We start from the raw sequence: 18060 nt of genomic DNA, 5'->3' as shown, positions 1-18060 counted from the left end.
TATGGCTGATCTGCAGGTCCAACTCCACTTTCATTCTAAGTCAGCGTTGCTGCCAATTCCCCGATTATTTCAAAAGTTTATTGATCTCCTCTTTAAATGTTTTCCGTGATGCATTGCAGAAATTCACCAAAGATCCTCCGACCGATACTTAGACCTTTCTGAGGAAGGGTCACTGGACCTGAAACGTTAACTTTGATTTCTCTTCACAGATGCTGCCAGACCTGCTGAGCTTTTCCAGCAACTTCTGTTTTTGATCCTTAGATAGCACCTTCCAAACTCATGACCACTTCTATCAAGAACGACAAGGGCAGCTGCTATGTGGGAATATCAAAACCTCGATGTTTCCCACCATGCCACACTCCATGTTGACTTGGAAGTGCATCACTGTTGCTGCGTCAAACTCCCTCCCTAATGGCATTGTGGGTCAACTTGTAGCACACGGACTGTAATGGTTCAAGAAGACAGCTCACCATCACCTTCACAAGGGCAACTAGGGACAGGCAATAAATGTTGGCTTAGTCAGTGATGCTCATGTCCCACAAACCAATATAAAAAGAGCTGGAGAAGGCTATCCAGCTCTTCGAGTCAGCTCCTCCATCCATTAAGAGCTGAATTTCTGGAATAAACGTGTGCAAAGTATTTTTGAAGTTCTGAATGACCATCTGTAAGTCACACCACTTCATATTAATTTTAATGTTTGCTCCTCAATAAAATATTGAGGCATTTTTTTTCCTCTCTCCTCATTTCTTCCCCGTGACCAGCAAAATCTTGTCTGTTCCTGTCATCAGTTTCTTGTGGAATTTAGGAGCCACTTTGTAAAGGGACACAGCTATTGTAGTCACTTTGACAGTGTGGTGTGACATTCTGCCTCTTGCTCCAGCATCCTGATGATGAGAGACTGTCGAATTCCAGTCCACTGACATGACTGCTTATGCTACAGCCAAACCCTGAGTTTCCATTGCTCGTGTCAAACACTCCTTTGTTGACTGGTGATTTTCATACTCTTTCATTCCTTCGCCCAAAGTATCAATGATATTAACACTTCAGGACTGTAGATCTACAGCTGGTGCCTATCCCATTTGTCCCAACTGACCTGGATGACTCACTCAAGAAGCCATCTTTTACATGTGATGTCTTTCACAAGTTGCAGCATTGCAGGCAGACAGCACAGCCAAGTGTATGCCTTTGATAAAATGTGGAGCTGGGAAAAGCACAGTAGCTCAAGCAGCATCAGAAGAGTCGATGTTTTGGACAGGACCCTTCATTAGGACTGGTCTTCTGATACTGCTTGATCTGCTGTGCTTTTTCCAGTTCCCCATCTTATTGACTTTCCAACATCTGCAGTTCTCACTAACTTCAAGTGTATGGCCTTGAACTCACCCTTTTTTACAACTCTGATTTATTGCTCTTCACAGGGCATTGGTGAGACCACATCTCACCTGCCATGTCTGGCTTTGGCAACCTTATTTAAGGAGGGATAAATTTTCCATTAAAGGCCATTCAGAGAAGGTTCAACAGGTCAATTCCTGGAACGAAGGGATTTGACTTACGAGGAATGCTTGAGCAGTTTGGGCCTATACTTGTTGAGAAGACTGAGAAACGAGCTTATTGAGGTGTGCAAGACTCTGAAGTGTATTGAAGGATTGGGTAGAGAGGATGTTTCCTCTTATGGACAAATTTAGAACAAAGGGCCACAGCCATTTAAGTTAGAAACGAGGAATTTCTTCCGAGTGTCATTAGTCCTTGTACTTATCTTCCCCAGAGAATATGAGAATCCGGGTCATTTGAATATATTTAATGCAAACAGATTGAAGCATAGAATCCCTAGTGTGTGGAAGCAAGCCTTTTTGAGTCCAGCCCCCTGAAGAGCATTCCACCCAGACCCAGCCCCCCCCCCCCCCCCATCCTAAAACTGTAACTCTGCATGTTGCCCTTGAGAAGGTGATGTGAGAACTGCTGCAGTCCATGTGCTATAGGTAGACCCACAACATTGTTGGGGAGGGAGTTCAAGGATTTTGACTCCAGATGTTTGATGTACAAGGGATTATAGCCTTATCAATGGTGGAGGGATTACATGTTGAAAGTAGTGGATAGGGTGCAGATCAAGTGAAGTGCTTTATCCTGCTGGTGTTGAACTCCTTGAGTGTTGTTGGAACTGCAGTCATCCAGGAAAACAGAGAATTCCAGCACACTCCTGGCTGAATTTTTTTCCCTGAAAATATACTTGATTCATAAAATTTGTAAATGTTGATTACAAGTCATTTCAACGGGAAGATTACAGAAAATGTAATAAAATTCAACTTTTCTCCATGCAGAAATCGTCCACACTCTGGTTGCTCAATGCAATTGTAATTTTCTTAATATTTACACTGTATTTTCCATGTCAGGCATACAGCCTAAAGGTAAAACATTTTTTTTGCATCACATCCTAACTTGTACTTTGATGCTGGTGGGCCAGCTTTAGGGAGTCAAGCTGAGTTACTCACCACAGAATTCTTTGACCTACTCTTGTAGTCACAGTATTTGAAAATGTGTTGCTGGAAAAGCGCAGCAGGTCAGGCAGCATCCAAGGAGCAGGAGAATCGACGTTTCGGGCATAAGCCCTTCTTCAGGAATGAGGCCTCATTCCTGAAGAAGGGCTTATGGCCGAAACGTCGATTCTCCTGCTCCTTGGATGCTGCCTGACCTGCTGTGCTTTTCCAGCAACACATTTTCAGCTCTGATCACCAGCATCTGCAGTCCTCACTTTCTCCTAGTCACAGTATTTATACAGTTGAGCAATTGTGGATCCCCCCAAAATTATGTAGCACTATTTTTTTAAAATGAGAATCTTATTTAGGATGAAGATTACTTTTTTTTTTCTCTGAAAGTTGTATGACTTTAGAACTCTACCTCAAAAATTGGTGAAAGCAGGCTCATTAAATGTTTTTAAGGCACAGATAGATTGATGATTATTACACAAGGGATTCAAAAGTTATCTGGAGTACACTGGAGTGTGCAGTTTGAAACACATATTATCGGCCATGATCTTATTGAATGGCAGAGCAGGTCCAAAGAGCTGAATAATCTACTTCAGTTCCTATTTCATATGTTCAGTTTGTGATCAATGGTTACGGTCAGGATGCTGTTGGTGAAATATATTTCTGTAGTAACAACAGAGCATGTAAAAATGCCTTTTATTTTAGTGAGTAAGCATATCTTTGATAACTTGCCTTCACTCCAAGAGGTGGAGCTCATGGTTTACAAGAAGTTGTCTGTTTAGAGGCAAATCTCACATTGATCCTTTTAGACTTGTGACCAGATTTTAACTCCCCATTCTTGATTCGACAGATTGAGACTTGTACCACTCCAAGTGCTTGAATGCCATCAAGTTTGAAACTGCAGTCTTGTTGGAGACATTAAACTGTAGCTAAATAAAAACGGAAAGAACTGCAGATGCTGTAAATCAGAAACAAAAACAGAAATTGCTGGAAAAGCTCAGCCGGTCTGGCAGCATCTGTGGAGAGAAATCAGAGTTAATGTTTCAGGTCAAGTGGCCCTTCCTCAGAACAGAGTTGCCAGACCGACTGAGCTTTTCCAGCAATTTCCGTTTTTGTTAAACTGTAGCTACCTCTGCTGTCTCTTAAAGGAATCTGTCTCACTCTGTGAAGAACAGCAGGTATTCCAGCAGATGTTCACCCTTCAAGCAGCATCACTAAAATGGGAAATTTTCTAGTTTGCGGGACCTTTCTGCATTCAAATAACTGCACTTTTAAAAACTAAATAATTGGTGTGAAGTTATTTATAACAACTTGAGGTTGTGAACTGAGAGACAAATGCCTTCATTCTTTCATGTCCTTGTTTATTTAATGAAAACTCTACCATTGCCTTTTGTCAAATGCCTTTGATCAATAACTTAACCAATCATGGGGAACCAAATTCCAGGTGCTGTACTGTGTCTGGTAATGACAATCCCAAATAATATTGGCATTATTAGCATAATTTTAAGATGACCAAGTACTTCAGAAAGCTGTAGTGCAGTGTGAGGCAAATCTGCACCTCCACTATCCTTAAGCAGAGTCTCTCGCCATGTCAGGTTCAACAAGGGGAGTTATCAAGCAGGGATTGGAAATTTGAAATAAATTCAGGAAGCACTAGAGAAATTCAGCAAGTTTAGCAATATCTGTGGACAGAGAAACAATTAAAATACCCAGTCCCATATGATGATACTTCCATGCTTTTGTTTGAGACTGAAATTTGCATGTCAAATGATAATATCTATTTTGGGCCTCCTACTGCATACCCACCTCAGCATAGGAATGTTGTGATACTGCTGTCGCACCTCAGCACAGTAAAAATAACATCCTTATAAGCAAACATGTTGACCAGTCTGCCTCCTTTCACCCCGTAACATTACTCAATTCTACACTGCCTCATCTCATCTGCTACTAAAACCCTCATCCTTGCCTCGGTTACCTTTTAGGTTTGAATATTCCAATGCTTTTCTAACATTTCTATCTTGTAACCTACGTAAACAGGAGCTAATCCAAAGGTCTCTTACCTATATATTGGCAGTTGTCTCAGTCACTAGCTGACCAATGTTGGCTTCCATTCCATTAACACTTCGACTTAAAGTTCTGAACCCAGTTCTCCTTCTTTGACCAGTACCCTCCTATTACGTAGCTGCCTCCAGTCCAACATTCTACAAAATCCAACTCTGACCTCTTGAATGTCCCTGATTTTAATTTCTGTAATTTTGGTAGCTGTGCCTTCTATAATCCTTATCTTTGGAATTCTTTCCTTGCAGTCGTCTGTTTTTATATTTCACTTCCATCCTTTGCAATGTCCTTAAACCTTGCTTTGTTGACCACGCTTTTGGTCATCTGTCCTAGTATCTCCTTTTGTGACCCCTTGTCAAATTTTGTTGATGCTGTGTAGCACCTTGCTGAATTAAAGGCCTGAAATAAATGCACATTGTTGTTGGTTTTGCAGGTAATGATTGGTCATATTTCCTGTTTTGTAGGAGTTTAAAGAACTTTCACAGAGGCTGGACTGCCTGGATCTGAAAGGTAAGGCTGATTGCAGAATGTTTATTGCAATCTCTGGGATGATAGTAAAGAGTCTTCTCTTTGATAAAAATTACATGGACCTAAAATTCCTAGGTTGGGGAGGCGACAGGGAACATTCATTTGAAACAGCATACTCCTAGAAGCTCAGCTTGTTTGTCTTGAATAATATATAATTATTTTCATTGTTGCATTGACTTATGCCCCTATTGATAATGTTAAGCATTTCACCTTTTTTTGGGGGGGATAAATCAAAGCACTGATTTAAATTCAGCACGTGTCAAAATGGACCAGTAATTTGTGTGATTTGTCTATTCCCAATGAACAGTGAACGTCTGGATTGAGGTATCTAGCTGATGTGGTGAGTCGTAGAGGTGTACAGCGTGAAAACAGCCCCTTCAGTCCACTTCATCCATGCTGACCAGATAAACTAAATCTAGTCCCATTTGTCAGCCTTTGACCCATACCCCTCAAAATCCTTCCTTTTCATGTACCCATCCAGATGCCTTTTAAATGTTGTAATTGTGCCAGCCTCTTCCAACACCTCTGGCAGTTCATTCTGTACACACACCAGCCTCTGTATGAAAACATTACCCCTTGCAACCCTTTTAAATTTTTTCCCTCTCCTCTTAAACGTATGCCCTCCAGTTTTTGATTCCCCTGCCCTGGGAAAAGACCTTTGCTATTCACCTTGTCCATCACGATGGAAGTGAACCCTGTTGACTGGTTCATAACTATAGAAGAGATTGTGTAAATAAGGTTTTCATAGTAACGGTCAGTCTTTACAATCTCCTGGATTGATTGTAATAGCCTGAGGGGTTTGGACAAGAATTTTCCAGTGTATTTATCTCCTTATCGACTAAGTTCTTTTCTCTGTTTCACTTACCCCTGTACTGGGAGTCATGTTCCAGTCCTCATGAGGTGAGAGGCAGCTTGTCTCTCACCTCATGAGGACATGCTTGCCTTCAATTTCACATTTCATTTCCATGCAGGTGAACCCAGATGTCGAGCATCAGTCAGCTATTCAACTGTGCGAAGCATCAGAGCTGAGTTTAATCCTAAACTCATTTGCAGACATTCTCATAGTGCTTTCCAGCAGGACTAATCAATTAGTAATCGCAGCAAGATCTTTGATATTTTCCCACTTTCCCCAACTCAGCTCACTCTAAACAGCATACCTTAGCTGCAATCTAAACTCAACACAGACAAGAATTCATCTTGGGACCTCTGGTTTGCCTTGGCTTATTGCCAAACTGGTGCTTGCTGAGACACTTGAAGGAACTGTTAGTGTTGTTTCTGATGATGCCTCCAAAGCACCTTTTTTTTTTTGAAAGCACCTTTACCAAAAGGATTGCAGAAACCAGGGGGAGGATTTGCATTGTGATCAAAGCTGGCCTGAGTTTCTTCCTCTAAGACAATGTGCTTTTCTGGAGAGAGTTGCAATTCTTCTCCCAATGAGGTTCGTTAACACACCAGTATAATACATTGATAGTCTGATGTACGATGTGCCGGAACTAAGGAAATGTCTAATAATGCCAAAATCCATATTAGAGCATTGTTGGCTTGAGGAATTAGAAGTTTGAGGGGATAGAAGCTGGGAAGTTCATGTTGCTGTTCCAGTGCCTCAGGATTGGTGAAGACAATTCAGCCAGGATTTCCTCCGAAGGTTTTCTATAGAGTGACACCTGCAGGAATCATAGGAATGGCAACTCGCCAATGCTCCTTCAACAACACAATTCAAACCTGAGTAATGCACCACCTAGATTGTCAAGGGAAACAGGCAGCTGGGGACACTGTCTCTTGCAAGTTCCCATCAAATTGCACAATACCCATTCAGCGCTCAGAACTATATCATTGTTCCTTTGTTGTTGTTGGACCAAAGTCTTGGAACTTGCCCCCAAATGGCACTGGGTGTTTACCTGCAGCAGTTCAGTGAGGCAGATAATCACCATCTTCTCAAACACAATGGGAATGGGTAGTAAATGTTGGCCTTGCCACTGATGTCCACAACTCAAGAATTAATTTTTATTTAGAAAGGCCATTTAAACATTAAGCCTGTTCCATTTTTGTGGCTGATATGTGACCTAACTTTATATACCTATCCTAAATCTCTTGTTAATACATTTGGTTGACAAAATTCTTATCGATCTCAGATTGAAAATTAACAAAACTCTTGCATTGGTGTACAAGTGAGGGAATTGGACTTGAGTGTGATGTCTCCTATTCAAATTACGTTTATGTTCTCATGAAGACATTGCAGGGGACAATTTGGGCCTGCCAAACCATAACTCAGCAGAAATCCGTAATGGAAGAGGTAAAGTTACATTTTAAAGAGAGAGTCTATAGATGGAATGGCTATGCATGTATGTTTCTTGAAGGTTTTAAGAAGTTCGCTTGTTAAAGATGAGATTAACCAGGTGGAGGAGTGAATAGAGGTAGCTCTGAGTTTATTGAAAAGATTTTTATTCTCTTTACAGGTGAGAAACTGGACTACAAAGCTTCTGAAGCCTTGGAAGAGGTTTTCAAACGTGTCCAGTTTAAGCTGGTGGATTTGGAGGCAACCAACCTGGATGAAGATGTGAGCTGCTTAAATATTTTCAGATGTATACTTGAGATTTTTAATATTTTTAATTTCATGTTATCTTTCCATGTGTATTATAAAACAATACCATGGTTACACTGCATATTTGAGGTTAGGTTTCAACTAAATTCCACATTTGAATTTGATCCAATTTAAACAAAACATATCTTGGTAGTGTTGCTTGTGAGAGTGCCAGTTTGGATTTATCCCAGCCTTGTCAGCTGGCACATCGATAAACCTCCCCCTTTGTGCTTATAAATACTATGAGTCACTTGTATTGAGAGATTCCAGCTGGATATCAACAAAATGCACAATACCTGGTTCTTGGCAATGTTGTCCTGTGTGCCAGATATAGTCCACAAAAAACTCATTGTCCAGCTATCAACTAATTAGTACTGATGTATTCAACTCCCAGATTGCCAGTGTGCAAGGTCCGAGGGCTTCGACTAACCTGGAATAAGCAGCTTATGAAAGGGAAGATTTCCCGTTTCTGGACCATCAGAACCATTTTAACTCTAATAGTGATTGTGTTTTCTTGTTTATTCTCTAATAGTCATGTACAGTAACGGTATTCAAAATAATGTTCAAATAATGTATAGTGACTACCTCAATATTTACACTTCTGTACCTGAGTATTAGTGAAAGAACAAGATATTGAAACTTTTGAACTTGCACTCATCAGGACAAATGCAAGAATGCAAATTTCAAAGAGAGCACTACTTTGATTAGCCATGTCATTGCCATGACACGTGCAAGGAAATATTGCCTCTACTTTTGTTTAATTAAAAGACATGTCTGGCTGTGTTCCTTTTGCCTACCAAGGGCAAGTCCCTGCTGATGAATATACATACCTTGAAAACCTCATGACAGAAGGCGTTTTATCAAATTTGTACAGGCTGTCAAAGCAATGTTCAATTTTATTTCTACAGGGTGCATCAGCATTGTTTGATATGATAGAATATTATGAATCAGCCACACAGCTCAACATCTCATTTAACAAACATATTGGGACGCGAGGATGGCAGGCTGCAGCGCACATGATGAGGAAGGTATGCATCAATCTTATTACATCATTGCATTTGTGATAAGGATAATGCTTCCGCTTGGTGTAGCGCAGAGCCAGACATTCCTGAATCTACTACTTGTGTTGTTCTCAGGTTGTTGAGCACTACTGGCTAGGCTGGAATTTATTACCCATTCCAACGGGAATATAGTTGTGAATCCTGTTCTTGAATCATTGCGTTCCATTTAGAGTAGATAAACCCACACTTTTTCTTTCCCGTTGTTTGATACAATTGAGTGGCTAACTAGGCCGTTTCAGAGAGTTAAGAGTCAAACTTATTGCTGTGCGTCTGCAATTGCAAATGGGCCAAACCAGAGAAAGACAGCAGATTTCATTCTCTAAAGGACATTAGTCAGTCAGATGAGTTTTTATGACAATCCAGTAATTTCACCAGCATTATTAATGAGACTGGTATTTTGTTCACCAATGAATTTAAATTCCCTTGGACTTTATACTGGTATTTGAACTTGTGCCTCTGGACTATCCAAGCCTCTGGATTACTAGCCCAATAACATTTTCACTATGCTGCTGTATTCTCCCAAACCTGAGATGCTGAAAACAATCCTAGTGCAACTTAGCCCAGCTAATTCATCAATGTGTGGCAATTGGAACTTGCTGACTTGTATGACTGACATAGTTTGTACATAGACGCATTAAGCAATCACATTTTGTTCAGATTCTCCTGTTTTACTTGGGGTTGCTGCCATGCTGGTTGATGACCCTTCTCTATCTCCTCCTGTCAGTCACCCATTTCTTTTCCAATCCTGCTTTTAAAAAAAACCTTCCTGCCACTGCATAATTCCATCTGGTCGTGGACCTTCCTATTCTGTTTCCTCCTGGCAATCTCATCTCCATCACTTGCAGCACCACATTATCTCTCTTTCCTTTCCACAGCAAACATCCAGACCATTTTAGTCTCTTCTCGGTTATTTTCGTCTCCACTTGATAATGCTCAGGTTTCTGCACCATAAAAAAGGCTAGATCCATGACTTTCCTATGGATTCTTCCTTTCAGTTTCAGTGAAAAGCCTTCATTGCATCGCTTCTAGTTACTCCAACCAGAGCTAATCTGCTTAATTTCAATTTCCATACTGCCATCTTCTGTCATCACAGTTTCTTGAAGCTACTCACTGAGGCATCTTACCATTTCTCAGTGCCAAAGACAGTCAGTTATTCTGCTGTTCAAAGTCAAAAATAAAAGAAGTGCCTAATGAAGATTGTAGAGAACTCTACACAGCCTATCCATGCCCCTCATTATAAAATCATGATAGGGTGAATAGCCAATGTCTTTTCCTTGGGGTGAGAAAGTCCAAAACTAGAGTGCATAGGTTTAGGGTGAGAGGGGAAAGATTTAAATGGGACTATAGGGGAAACTTTTTCATGCAGAAAGTGGTGCATGTACAGAATGAGCTGCCAGAGAAAGTGTTGGAGGCTAGTACAATTATAACATTTAAAAGGTATCTGCATGGGTGCATGAATAAGAAGGGATTAGAGAAATATGGGCCAAATGCTTGCAAATAGGAGTAGATTAATTTTCGGTATCTGGTTGGCATGGATGAGTTGGACCAAAGAGTCTGTTTCTGTGCTGTACATCTCTATGACTCTAAATGGACACAATTAAACTAAATGCTTGAATGAATCCCGATGGATTAGTTGATAAGTTTATTGCTTGTTGTGGTACTGAGCTATATTGATTACAAGGTGGACGGTTTACCCTGAGAGTGAAATGGTTTTACTCCTCTTGACTCTGAGAAGGCATTGAGTCATACAGCACAGAAACTGACCCTACAGTCCAACCAGTCAATGCTGAGCATAATCCCAAACTAAACTAGTCCCACCTGCCTGCTCCTGGCCCATATCCCTCCAAACCTTTCCTAATTATGTACTTATCCAAATATCTTTTAAACATGGTAATTGTGCCCTGTTTACAATGCTCTTCTCGCAATACATCAGGAGGCTTATGCATCCCATACTGCTCGAAACTCTGCTTGTCGATATCCTGCTGGTGAATGTTGATCTTCTCTGTTGCAGACTAGTTGCCTGCAGTACCTGGATGCAAGGAACACACCTCTCCTCGACCACTCTGCACCATTTGTGGCTCGTGCTTTAAGAATCAGCAGCAGCCTGGTGGTACTGCATCTGGAAAATGCCAGTTTATCTGGCCGACCGCTCATGCTGTTGGGTAAGAGAAGTAAAATTCAGTTGTAGTTTGCATAAGGTGGGTTTGGGAGCCTTAATTTCCTGGGTTTTGGAGTCATCATAGCACTGAATGCAGTTATTCAGCCCTTCAGGTACATGCCAGCTATCTGCGGAGCAATTTGTGTATTCCTCTATTCTAACCTGCAAGTTTACTTCGCTCAAGTATCCATCCAATTTCCTTTTGAAACCATTGATTGTTCGTACTTCCTCATCATAGGCACTGTGTTTCAGATCATTAGCAGTTGCTTAGTAAGCAAGTTCTTTTGCGTATCTAGCCTGCAATTCTTTCCCCTATCCTTAAACCTGTGTCCCCTAGTCTTTATTACATTATCTAACCTTTATATGAAGGAAACATTAATGTCTAGATGCTATCCAGTAAAACATCTCAAAATACTTAGGCAACTAAATAAAAATTTAGTTTCTACTGTGAATGTTGGATCTATTTGTAGAACAGGATGATATGAATAATTTGAAGATAAATATTTATCAGCACTGCAGGAGAACTTATTTGTTCTTTAAGAAGGGACATGGATCCTTAACATCCACTGAGCAAACATCTCAACCGAGGAACAATACCTCCAACAGTGCAGCATGCCCTCAACAGTGCATTGGAGTCCCAACCCACATTATATGCTCAAGTCTTGGCAACACGGATATGGCTGCAGCTGTGAACCCTGTGCCCCATGGTTAGGAACAGAATAGAGACCTTTAATACTTTTGATGAGACTTGTGTTTCCGACATGAGTTTTGAATGCAAAGCCGCAACATAGCCAAGACTGAGTACAATTTTGATTTTTGCCCAGTGTCTGATGATCATTCACTTAGTCTTTGTTTCTTACTTAGTTCTTAGATCTTTCACCTTGTTGCAACAAAATAATTTTGCCTCGGTGACAAACTTTGGTGACTTGATGGTTTTTTCACTTCATCCGAAGATTTGGACTGTTGCTAGAGTCCCAAGGGCCCAGTTATTCTGCAGTAATCATTTTCATGTGACTTGAAACAGTAAGAGTGTGTGTCGATGATCTGCTCAAACAGGGTGGAGAAGCAACATCATATCTAACTCCAATGATGCTCTTGCCTTTGGTTTATCCAAGGAGCAAAGGTCACTGGATAGCGATCAGATGCAGGATGCCAAGCTTGCGATATACTGTTCTGCTCCTTAGTGAAAATGATTGAGATCACTGCCCCAGTAGGCATCAATCCAGCAGAGGCTCGGCTTCAAATCCGTGTCTGGCTGCTGAAGTACGTGCATAGGCCTGGACATACGATGAAAGGCTATTGCATTGTGAGGTTTATCATAGCTGAGCATAGTCTATCATCACTTGACCTTCATGCCATATTGGCTTTTGCTAATAATCAGTAGTCATTACATTTGGGAACTTCCAGTGTTTATTTTTCCTTTGTCCTCTTTTCACTGCCAATTTTTAATTATCTCCTCCATTCCATAATACACTATTCCTACAGTCCTCCAAGCAGCATGATGACTTCCCTTCATAACCTTTGATAATATCAGGCCACTTTTGTTCCATGGGAAGCAAAGCTAATGTTCTCATAACATAACAGTTCAAATTTCTGAAAAATCAAAGGCAAATGTTGAATTGTGGTAGATATGTCTCTCATAAGACAATGTGCCATTGTGGTAAAGGTACTGGATCATAGGATTGTTTTCTCATTAGAGAGAAAGGGGCGGCTGGAAGTGGTTTAACCTGTGAATCACTGTACCTTGGTTGAGGGGGGAGATTGAGAAGGAGTGTCCTTCGTGCTAACCTTAGCTAATGTGGGAGATTCTCTTTCTCAACCTCTCCTCTCGCCTGATGCATGATGACTCTCACCAGTTGTCCCTCTCTGTTCAGAGAGAAGTCTTTTGGTCTGGTAAGCAACTTTACCCTTTTTTGGGGGTTTGTTAACACAGTCGGCTATGTAGCTGGTTTGTAATATCGAGTGATGCTAACTTTGTGGGCCATTGTGGTACCTGCATTCCAAACCTTACTGTATGCCTGTTGTTCTACCTGGCAGCAACTGCGTTGAAGATGAACATGACGCTGCGAGAGCTGTTTTTGGCTGATAACAAATTGAATGGTTTGCAGGATTCAGCACAGCTGGGAAACCTCCTAAAGTTCAACTGCACCATCCAGCTAATGGACTTGCGCAACAACCATATTCTAGACTCAGGTATACACTATGCTTCCCTCTCCTGAGCTCATCTCTCCAAGACTGACTTTGTGATATTATGGATCTCCTTGTTACTCTGTCCTCATACACCTAAATAATTAGGTTACAATTTTGTAATGCAGGTAGGTGATTGGGAAGTAGGGCAGCTGCACTGGAGTTATATGGGCTGACCACATTGGTGCAGAGCACTTAATTTTTTGCCATGGTTTGTTGTTTTCCCTCTGGCTAATTGAATTGAATGGACAGGACATCACTCGATTCAATGGGAATATTTTTATAAAATTGTTCAGATTTATTTTAGGATGCTGAATGTTGCCACCCATCCTGACATTTATTGTATATCCCCAGTAAGACTTGGCCAAACATGAAAACTTAAAAGTTTCACTCACCTATGGGATGTGGGCACTTACTACCCAGCCCTAATTGCCCCTTGTTCTGAGTAGCTTGCTCGGGCCATTTCAGAGGGCAGCTAAGAGTTAACCACATTGTTGTGGGTATGAATCATTGTCAGCCTAAAACCAGGTAAGGGCAGACTATTTCCTTCCCTAAAAGGTGTTGGTGTACCAGATGAGATTTTACTACAGTCGATAGTGGTTACATTGTCAGCACTAGGCTAACTTTCGATTGCAAATTTTTATTGAATTCAAAATTGCACAATCTGCCCCAAAGGGATTTGAACCCATCTCCCCACAGTATTAGTTTGGGATTCTCGATTAGTAGTCCTGTGACATTACCACTACACCACTGCTTCCTCACATAGGAGTAGGAATAGGCCCAATAGCTCTTTGAGCCTATTCTGCCATTCTGTCCGATCTTAGCTGATCATTTATCTCAATGCCTTCATCGCACAATCCTCTTGTCCCATGATTCCTTTGAAACCCAAAAGTCTGTCAATCTTTGTGCCTCGTATACAACAATTAAATGTCGAGAGCTCTTTGGGGTAGTGCATTCCAAACATTCACAATATTCTGAGTGAAGAAGTCTCTCCTCTCCTCAGTGTTAAATGGGCTGACCCACTGTACTGCACCTCTGACCCCATGTTGTAGAAGACCCACCCAGGGGAAAAGCACTTTTCTCAGTGTCTACTTTGTCAAGCCCATTTAAAATCTTTGTTGCAGTTAGCTCATCTTACATTATTCTAAATTGTAAGGAATATAATCCTAGTTATTTTAATTCTCCAACCGTGTAGGGCAGTTGGCTCCTCACAAAATGATGCCAGTGTTATATGCTGCCTGACCCGCTGTGATCTTCAGCATTTTTTGTTTTCAGTACAGTTTCCAGCATCTGTAGTAATTTGCTCCTACATCGTGTTATATCCGTTGAGTTGGATTTTTGTATTAGATTTGCACTAGCAATAGTCCAGCTATCCTGTAATTTGGTTAAATCCTGATTTCAGCTTCAGACTGAGTTTGGACTGTAAATACAGCTTTGGTTTGAAGAAAACCCCCTTTGTTTCTAAGTTACTGTTAATCTGACCGCACCCGTAGGCTACTTAGTTGTTGACTATCTCTTTATAGTGTATGAATCAACTCTTTAACAATTGAGTAAGATTGCATTCATCCAATGCTTCATTACCAGTGGTTAGAGGTCCTTCAGGAGAACTTTTGGCACAGTGATAGTCATTGCCTCTCAGCCAGAGCTCTAGCTCAAGTCCTGCTCAGGACTTAATGACCGAGGAAGGAGTCATTATAATGCAGACACTCAGGTTAAGTATCAACCCGCAAATCCTTCTACCACATACTAATAATGGGCATTAACAGTGGGAGACATTTCTGGTCAACCCTGTTGTGGAAAGAAATTGGAATCTCTCACATTGCTGTCCATAGCTCCAGACTACTGCATACATGTAAAAGTGTCTGCTGACTCAGCATTTTGACTCCTTTCAGGGGCTGGTTAACTCAATTGGCTGGACAGCCAAAGCAGGCCATATTGGTGCCAATTGTGTGACCTTCAATCTCTGATCTGGCTATGCTGGATTCAGGACCTGTTTCCTAGTCTTACCCATGATGAAGATTTTTGCTGCCATGAATAAAACTTGCCTCTGAAAGATCTTTGCAGTCCCAGTTAGAGCATTGAGCCATTCGGACTAGCCAGTGAATTCGTCCAATCCCAATCTCTGAGTCAGTTGATCTCAGGTAAGATAACAACAAGAAGGCCAGCTTGGTCTTTGTTGTTCATAGCCTGGAAGGAGGAATGGAGAAGATTTGACCACAGATTCTGATTTCTGCTTAATTACTTCTGATATCTAGATGCTGGGAGAAGGCAGGCCCAGCTGTGATGTGATGGCTTCTCCCACAAGCCCATTGCCTGTGCACACCAATAACGTGATCATATGAGCAAGGTGCCAGAGTGAGATATCCAGCCCAGGCCCCAATGATAGCTAGTGCCTTCAAGAAATATAAGGAGAAATTTGACCATGAATGGGTTTTCAGAAGTTTGCCAGGGTGTTATTTGCTTTATTCACAGGCTTGGCATACATCTCTGATGGATTGAAGGAACAAAGACAAGGTTTAGTGACCCTGGTCTTGTGGAACAATCAGCTGACCCACAATGGGATGACCTACATGGCAGCTGCACTGGTGAGTGAGTGACCGTGATTTCCTTTTGAATCATGCTGTTTTGGGAACTGGATATGCATTTGCTATGAGTTGTGCTTTTAGTGATTTTTTTAAACTTTACTGTACATAATCTGGACATTTCCTGTCCACAGACATAACTTCCTGTTATCATAAGATTTGTTCTGATGTCTTGTGTCAATATTTAACATTGAAGATTCCTATGTAATCAGTTAAAATGGAATTGTCTGTGTAAACGTTCTAGATAATGCTGAACTAATTGGTTGCAGTCACACTGTGTAGCCCCAATGTTTACTCTGACCCATAATGAGCAGAGCTACAAGGCACTTTAAAATTTTGATTGCTACCTGTTTCTTTCTGTGCCTTCATTTTAACTCAATTTTATTTCTGACGTTCATAAGCCATTTTTTATAATCCACATCACTTAAAATAATTTGAAACAAGCACTTGCCTCCAAATCCAGAAAGTTGTGGGTTCAAGTCCCAAACTAAACACAAGTGCACAAATCTATCTTTATGTTGCACTGTATACTGAGGGAGGGCAGCATTTTCAGAATTGCCAACTGTTGGGTAGGGTGTAAGCGCCTCTCAGTTGATGTTAAAAAATCTCGTGGCATAGATCAACAAAGGAGTTCTCCTCGTGTCCTGACCAACATTTATCCCTCAATCATTCCTAAAACAGACTATATGGTCATTACCACAGTGCTATGCAGTAACAAGCTGCTGCATTTCCTACGACTACACCTCAAAATGACTTCATTAACTGCAGACCTCTCGTGCTATCTAGTTGTTGTGAAATGTGCTAGAAAAATACTTTCTTTCTATTTTTTTTCAAACTATACACCCAAAGGTTCAAACACCAAGGTAGGCACAATAAGATATGAAGGGGTTATCAATCTCACAAGTTGGGCACATGTGGATGAGTTAAGTTATTGAATAAAGCCAATTAAACTGACAGAAGAAAAATTCAATTTTTAAAAATTTATTTCATGGGATGTGGGTGTCACCTTTGGTGGTCCATCTCTAATTGCTCTTTAGTCGACTGAGTTGCTAGGCCACTTCAGAGGGCAATTGAGAGGCAGTTGCAGTTATGGAGTCCCATGCATGACAGACTGGATAAGGATAGCAGATTTCATTCTCTAAAAGGCTTTAATTGAAATTAAATTCTTCCAGCTGCAAAGGTGGGATTTGAAATAGACCCTCAGAACATTGGCTTGGGAGCTCTGGATTATTAATGATATTCCTACTACATCATCACCTTCTCTTCTCCCTCCTATACAATTGAACCATTGTTAATGCATAATTCTGTAAGTCTCACCATAAGCTGCAGAATTCCCAATTGATTCACTCAGAAGTTGAAGAAATTTCCTCAACTATATGTGCCAATTTAGTTTGACTCCTGTCCATGTTAAATTTTTTGTTGAAGTAGTGGTTTGAGACCCAGTGGTTTCTGCTGCTCTGCTCGTACAAAGGGAAGCAGCTGCAAATGTTTTCAGTGCAAAATCAACAGACTGATGCAGATTACATTGAAAGATAAATATCCCTTCTCTTTCACCCATCCTTGCTCTTTTTCTCCCCCCCCCCCCCCCCCCCCCCTTTAGCCCTACACATTGAGTCTGGAGACGTTAAATCTTGGCCATAATGCTATTGGCAATGAAGGTGTGCACAAACTCAAAGATGGATTGATTGCAAATCGATCGGTTCTGCGCTTGGGATTGGCATCTACAAAACTCACCTGTGAAGGTAAGAGCCAAACACATGACTCACATCCAAGTGTGCATCTTGCCGCATCCTGTAGCTTTCAGACTAGTTTTCTGAGCTTCTGTGTTTAGATTTATTCAACTGAAGTCCCTTGTTAATAAATTGTCTCAAAACTAACTGATATCCAAAAGAACTGTTCAAACAGGAGGATTTTTCTTTTCAACCCTGGCTACATTAGCTGAACTCCATCACAGGTTAGCCGGGTAGGCTACCATTGTCTCATGATGCCTGTGTTATCAGTGGGGTGGTTGTGGGGGTGAGACTCAGCTTGCCCACATGTGATTGTTATCCTGTGACCCAACCCTAAAGCTCCCTCTGAACCAGAGCCAGTGCTGGAAAATGTCCCACAAGAGATAGGACTGGACTCAAATGTGATATGCTCCACAGTCAAATAGCTGAGTGACACTCACGGTCCACAAGAACTACTACAGATTCAGAACCTCAGGAGCAGACTGTTCCTTTGCAGAAAGGAAAGAGTTGTCAATGTTTTGTAATTCACCGAAGGTGATGATCATCATGTATCATCTTGCCAGTTCTTTCTGCTTCACTGAAAAACAGTGATTTTTCTTGAATGAGTAATTCCAGGGTATTGTGTCCCTTCCAGCATGTTGTTTGGTGTTTGTTATTCATGTACATGTATAAGAGATGGTGCATACTGACATCAG

At 41.1% G+C, this 18060-nt stretch overlaps 1 protein-coding gene across 2 annotated transcripts in view; it reads left to right on the top strand.

Annotated features, from left to right (window-relative positions):
• The window catches only part of LOC122542788 (protein phosphatase 1 regulatory subunit 37-like), a 53889-nt gene that overhangs the window by 17862 nt on the left and 17967 nt on the right, over positions 1-18060 (top strand). For both annotated transcript variants that reach the window (XM_043680833.2, XM_087984116.1), the window contains exons 3-9: positions 5003-5048; positions 7523-7623; positions 8556-8675; positions 10720-10870; positions 12904-13059; positions 15526-15638; positions 17236-17377. In XM_043680833.2, the coding sequence (XP_043536768.2) occupies positions 5003-5048; positions 7523-7623; positions 8556-8675; positions 10720-10870; positions 12904-13059; positions 15526-15638; positions 17236-17377 (829 nt within the window). The remainder of the gene's footprint in view (positions 1-5002; positions 5049-7522; positions 7624-8555; positions 8676-10719; positions 10871-12903; positions 13060-15525; positions 15639-17235; positions 17378-18060) is intronic.

The sequence above is a fragment of the Chiloscyllium plagiosum genome, unplaced genomic scaffold (genome assembly GCF_037043375.1).
Source record: "Chiloscyllium plagiosum isolate Xiang-an unplaced genomic scaffold, Cpla_swu_hap1 HiC_scaffold_47, whole genome shotgun sequence".
In the NCBI taxonomy this organism is placed as follows: Eukaryota; Metazoa; Chordata; class Chondrichthyes; order Orectolobiformes; family Hemiscylliidae; genus Chiloscyllium; species Chiloscyllium plagiosum.
The sequence above is the reverse complement of the archived record's forward strand: the minus strand, read 5'-3'. Positions and strand labels throughout refer to the sequence as shown.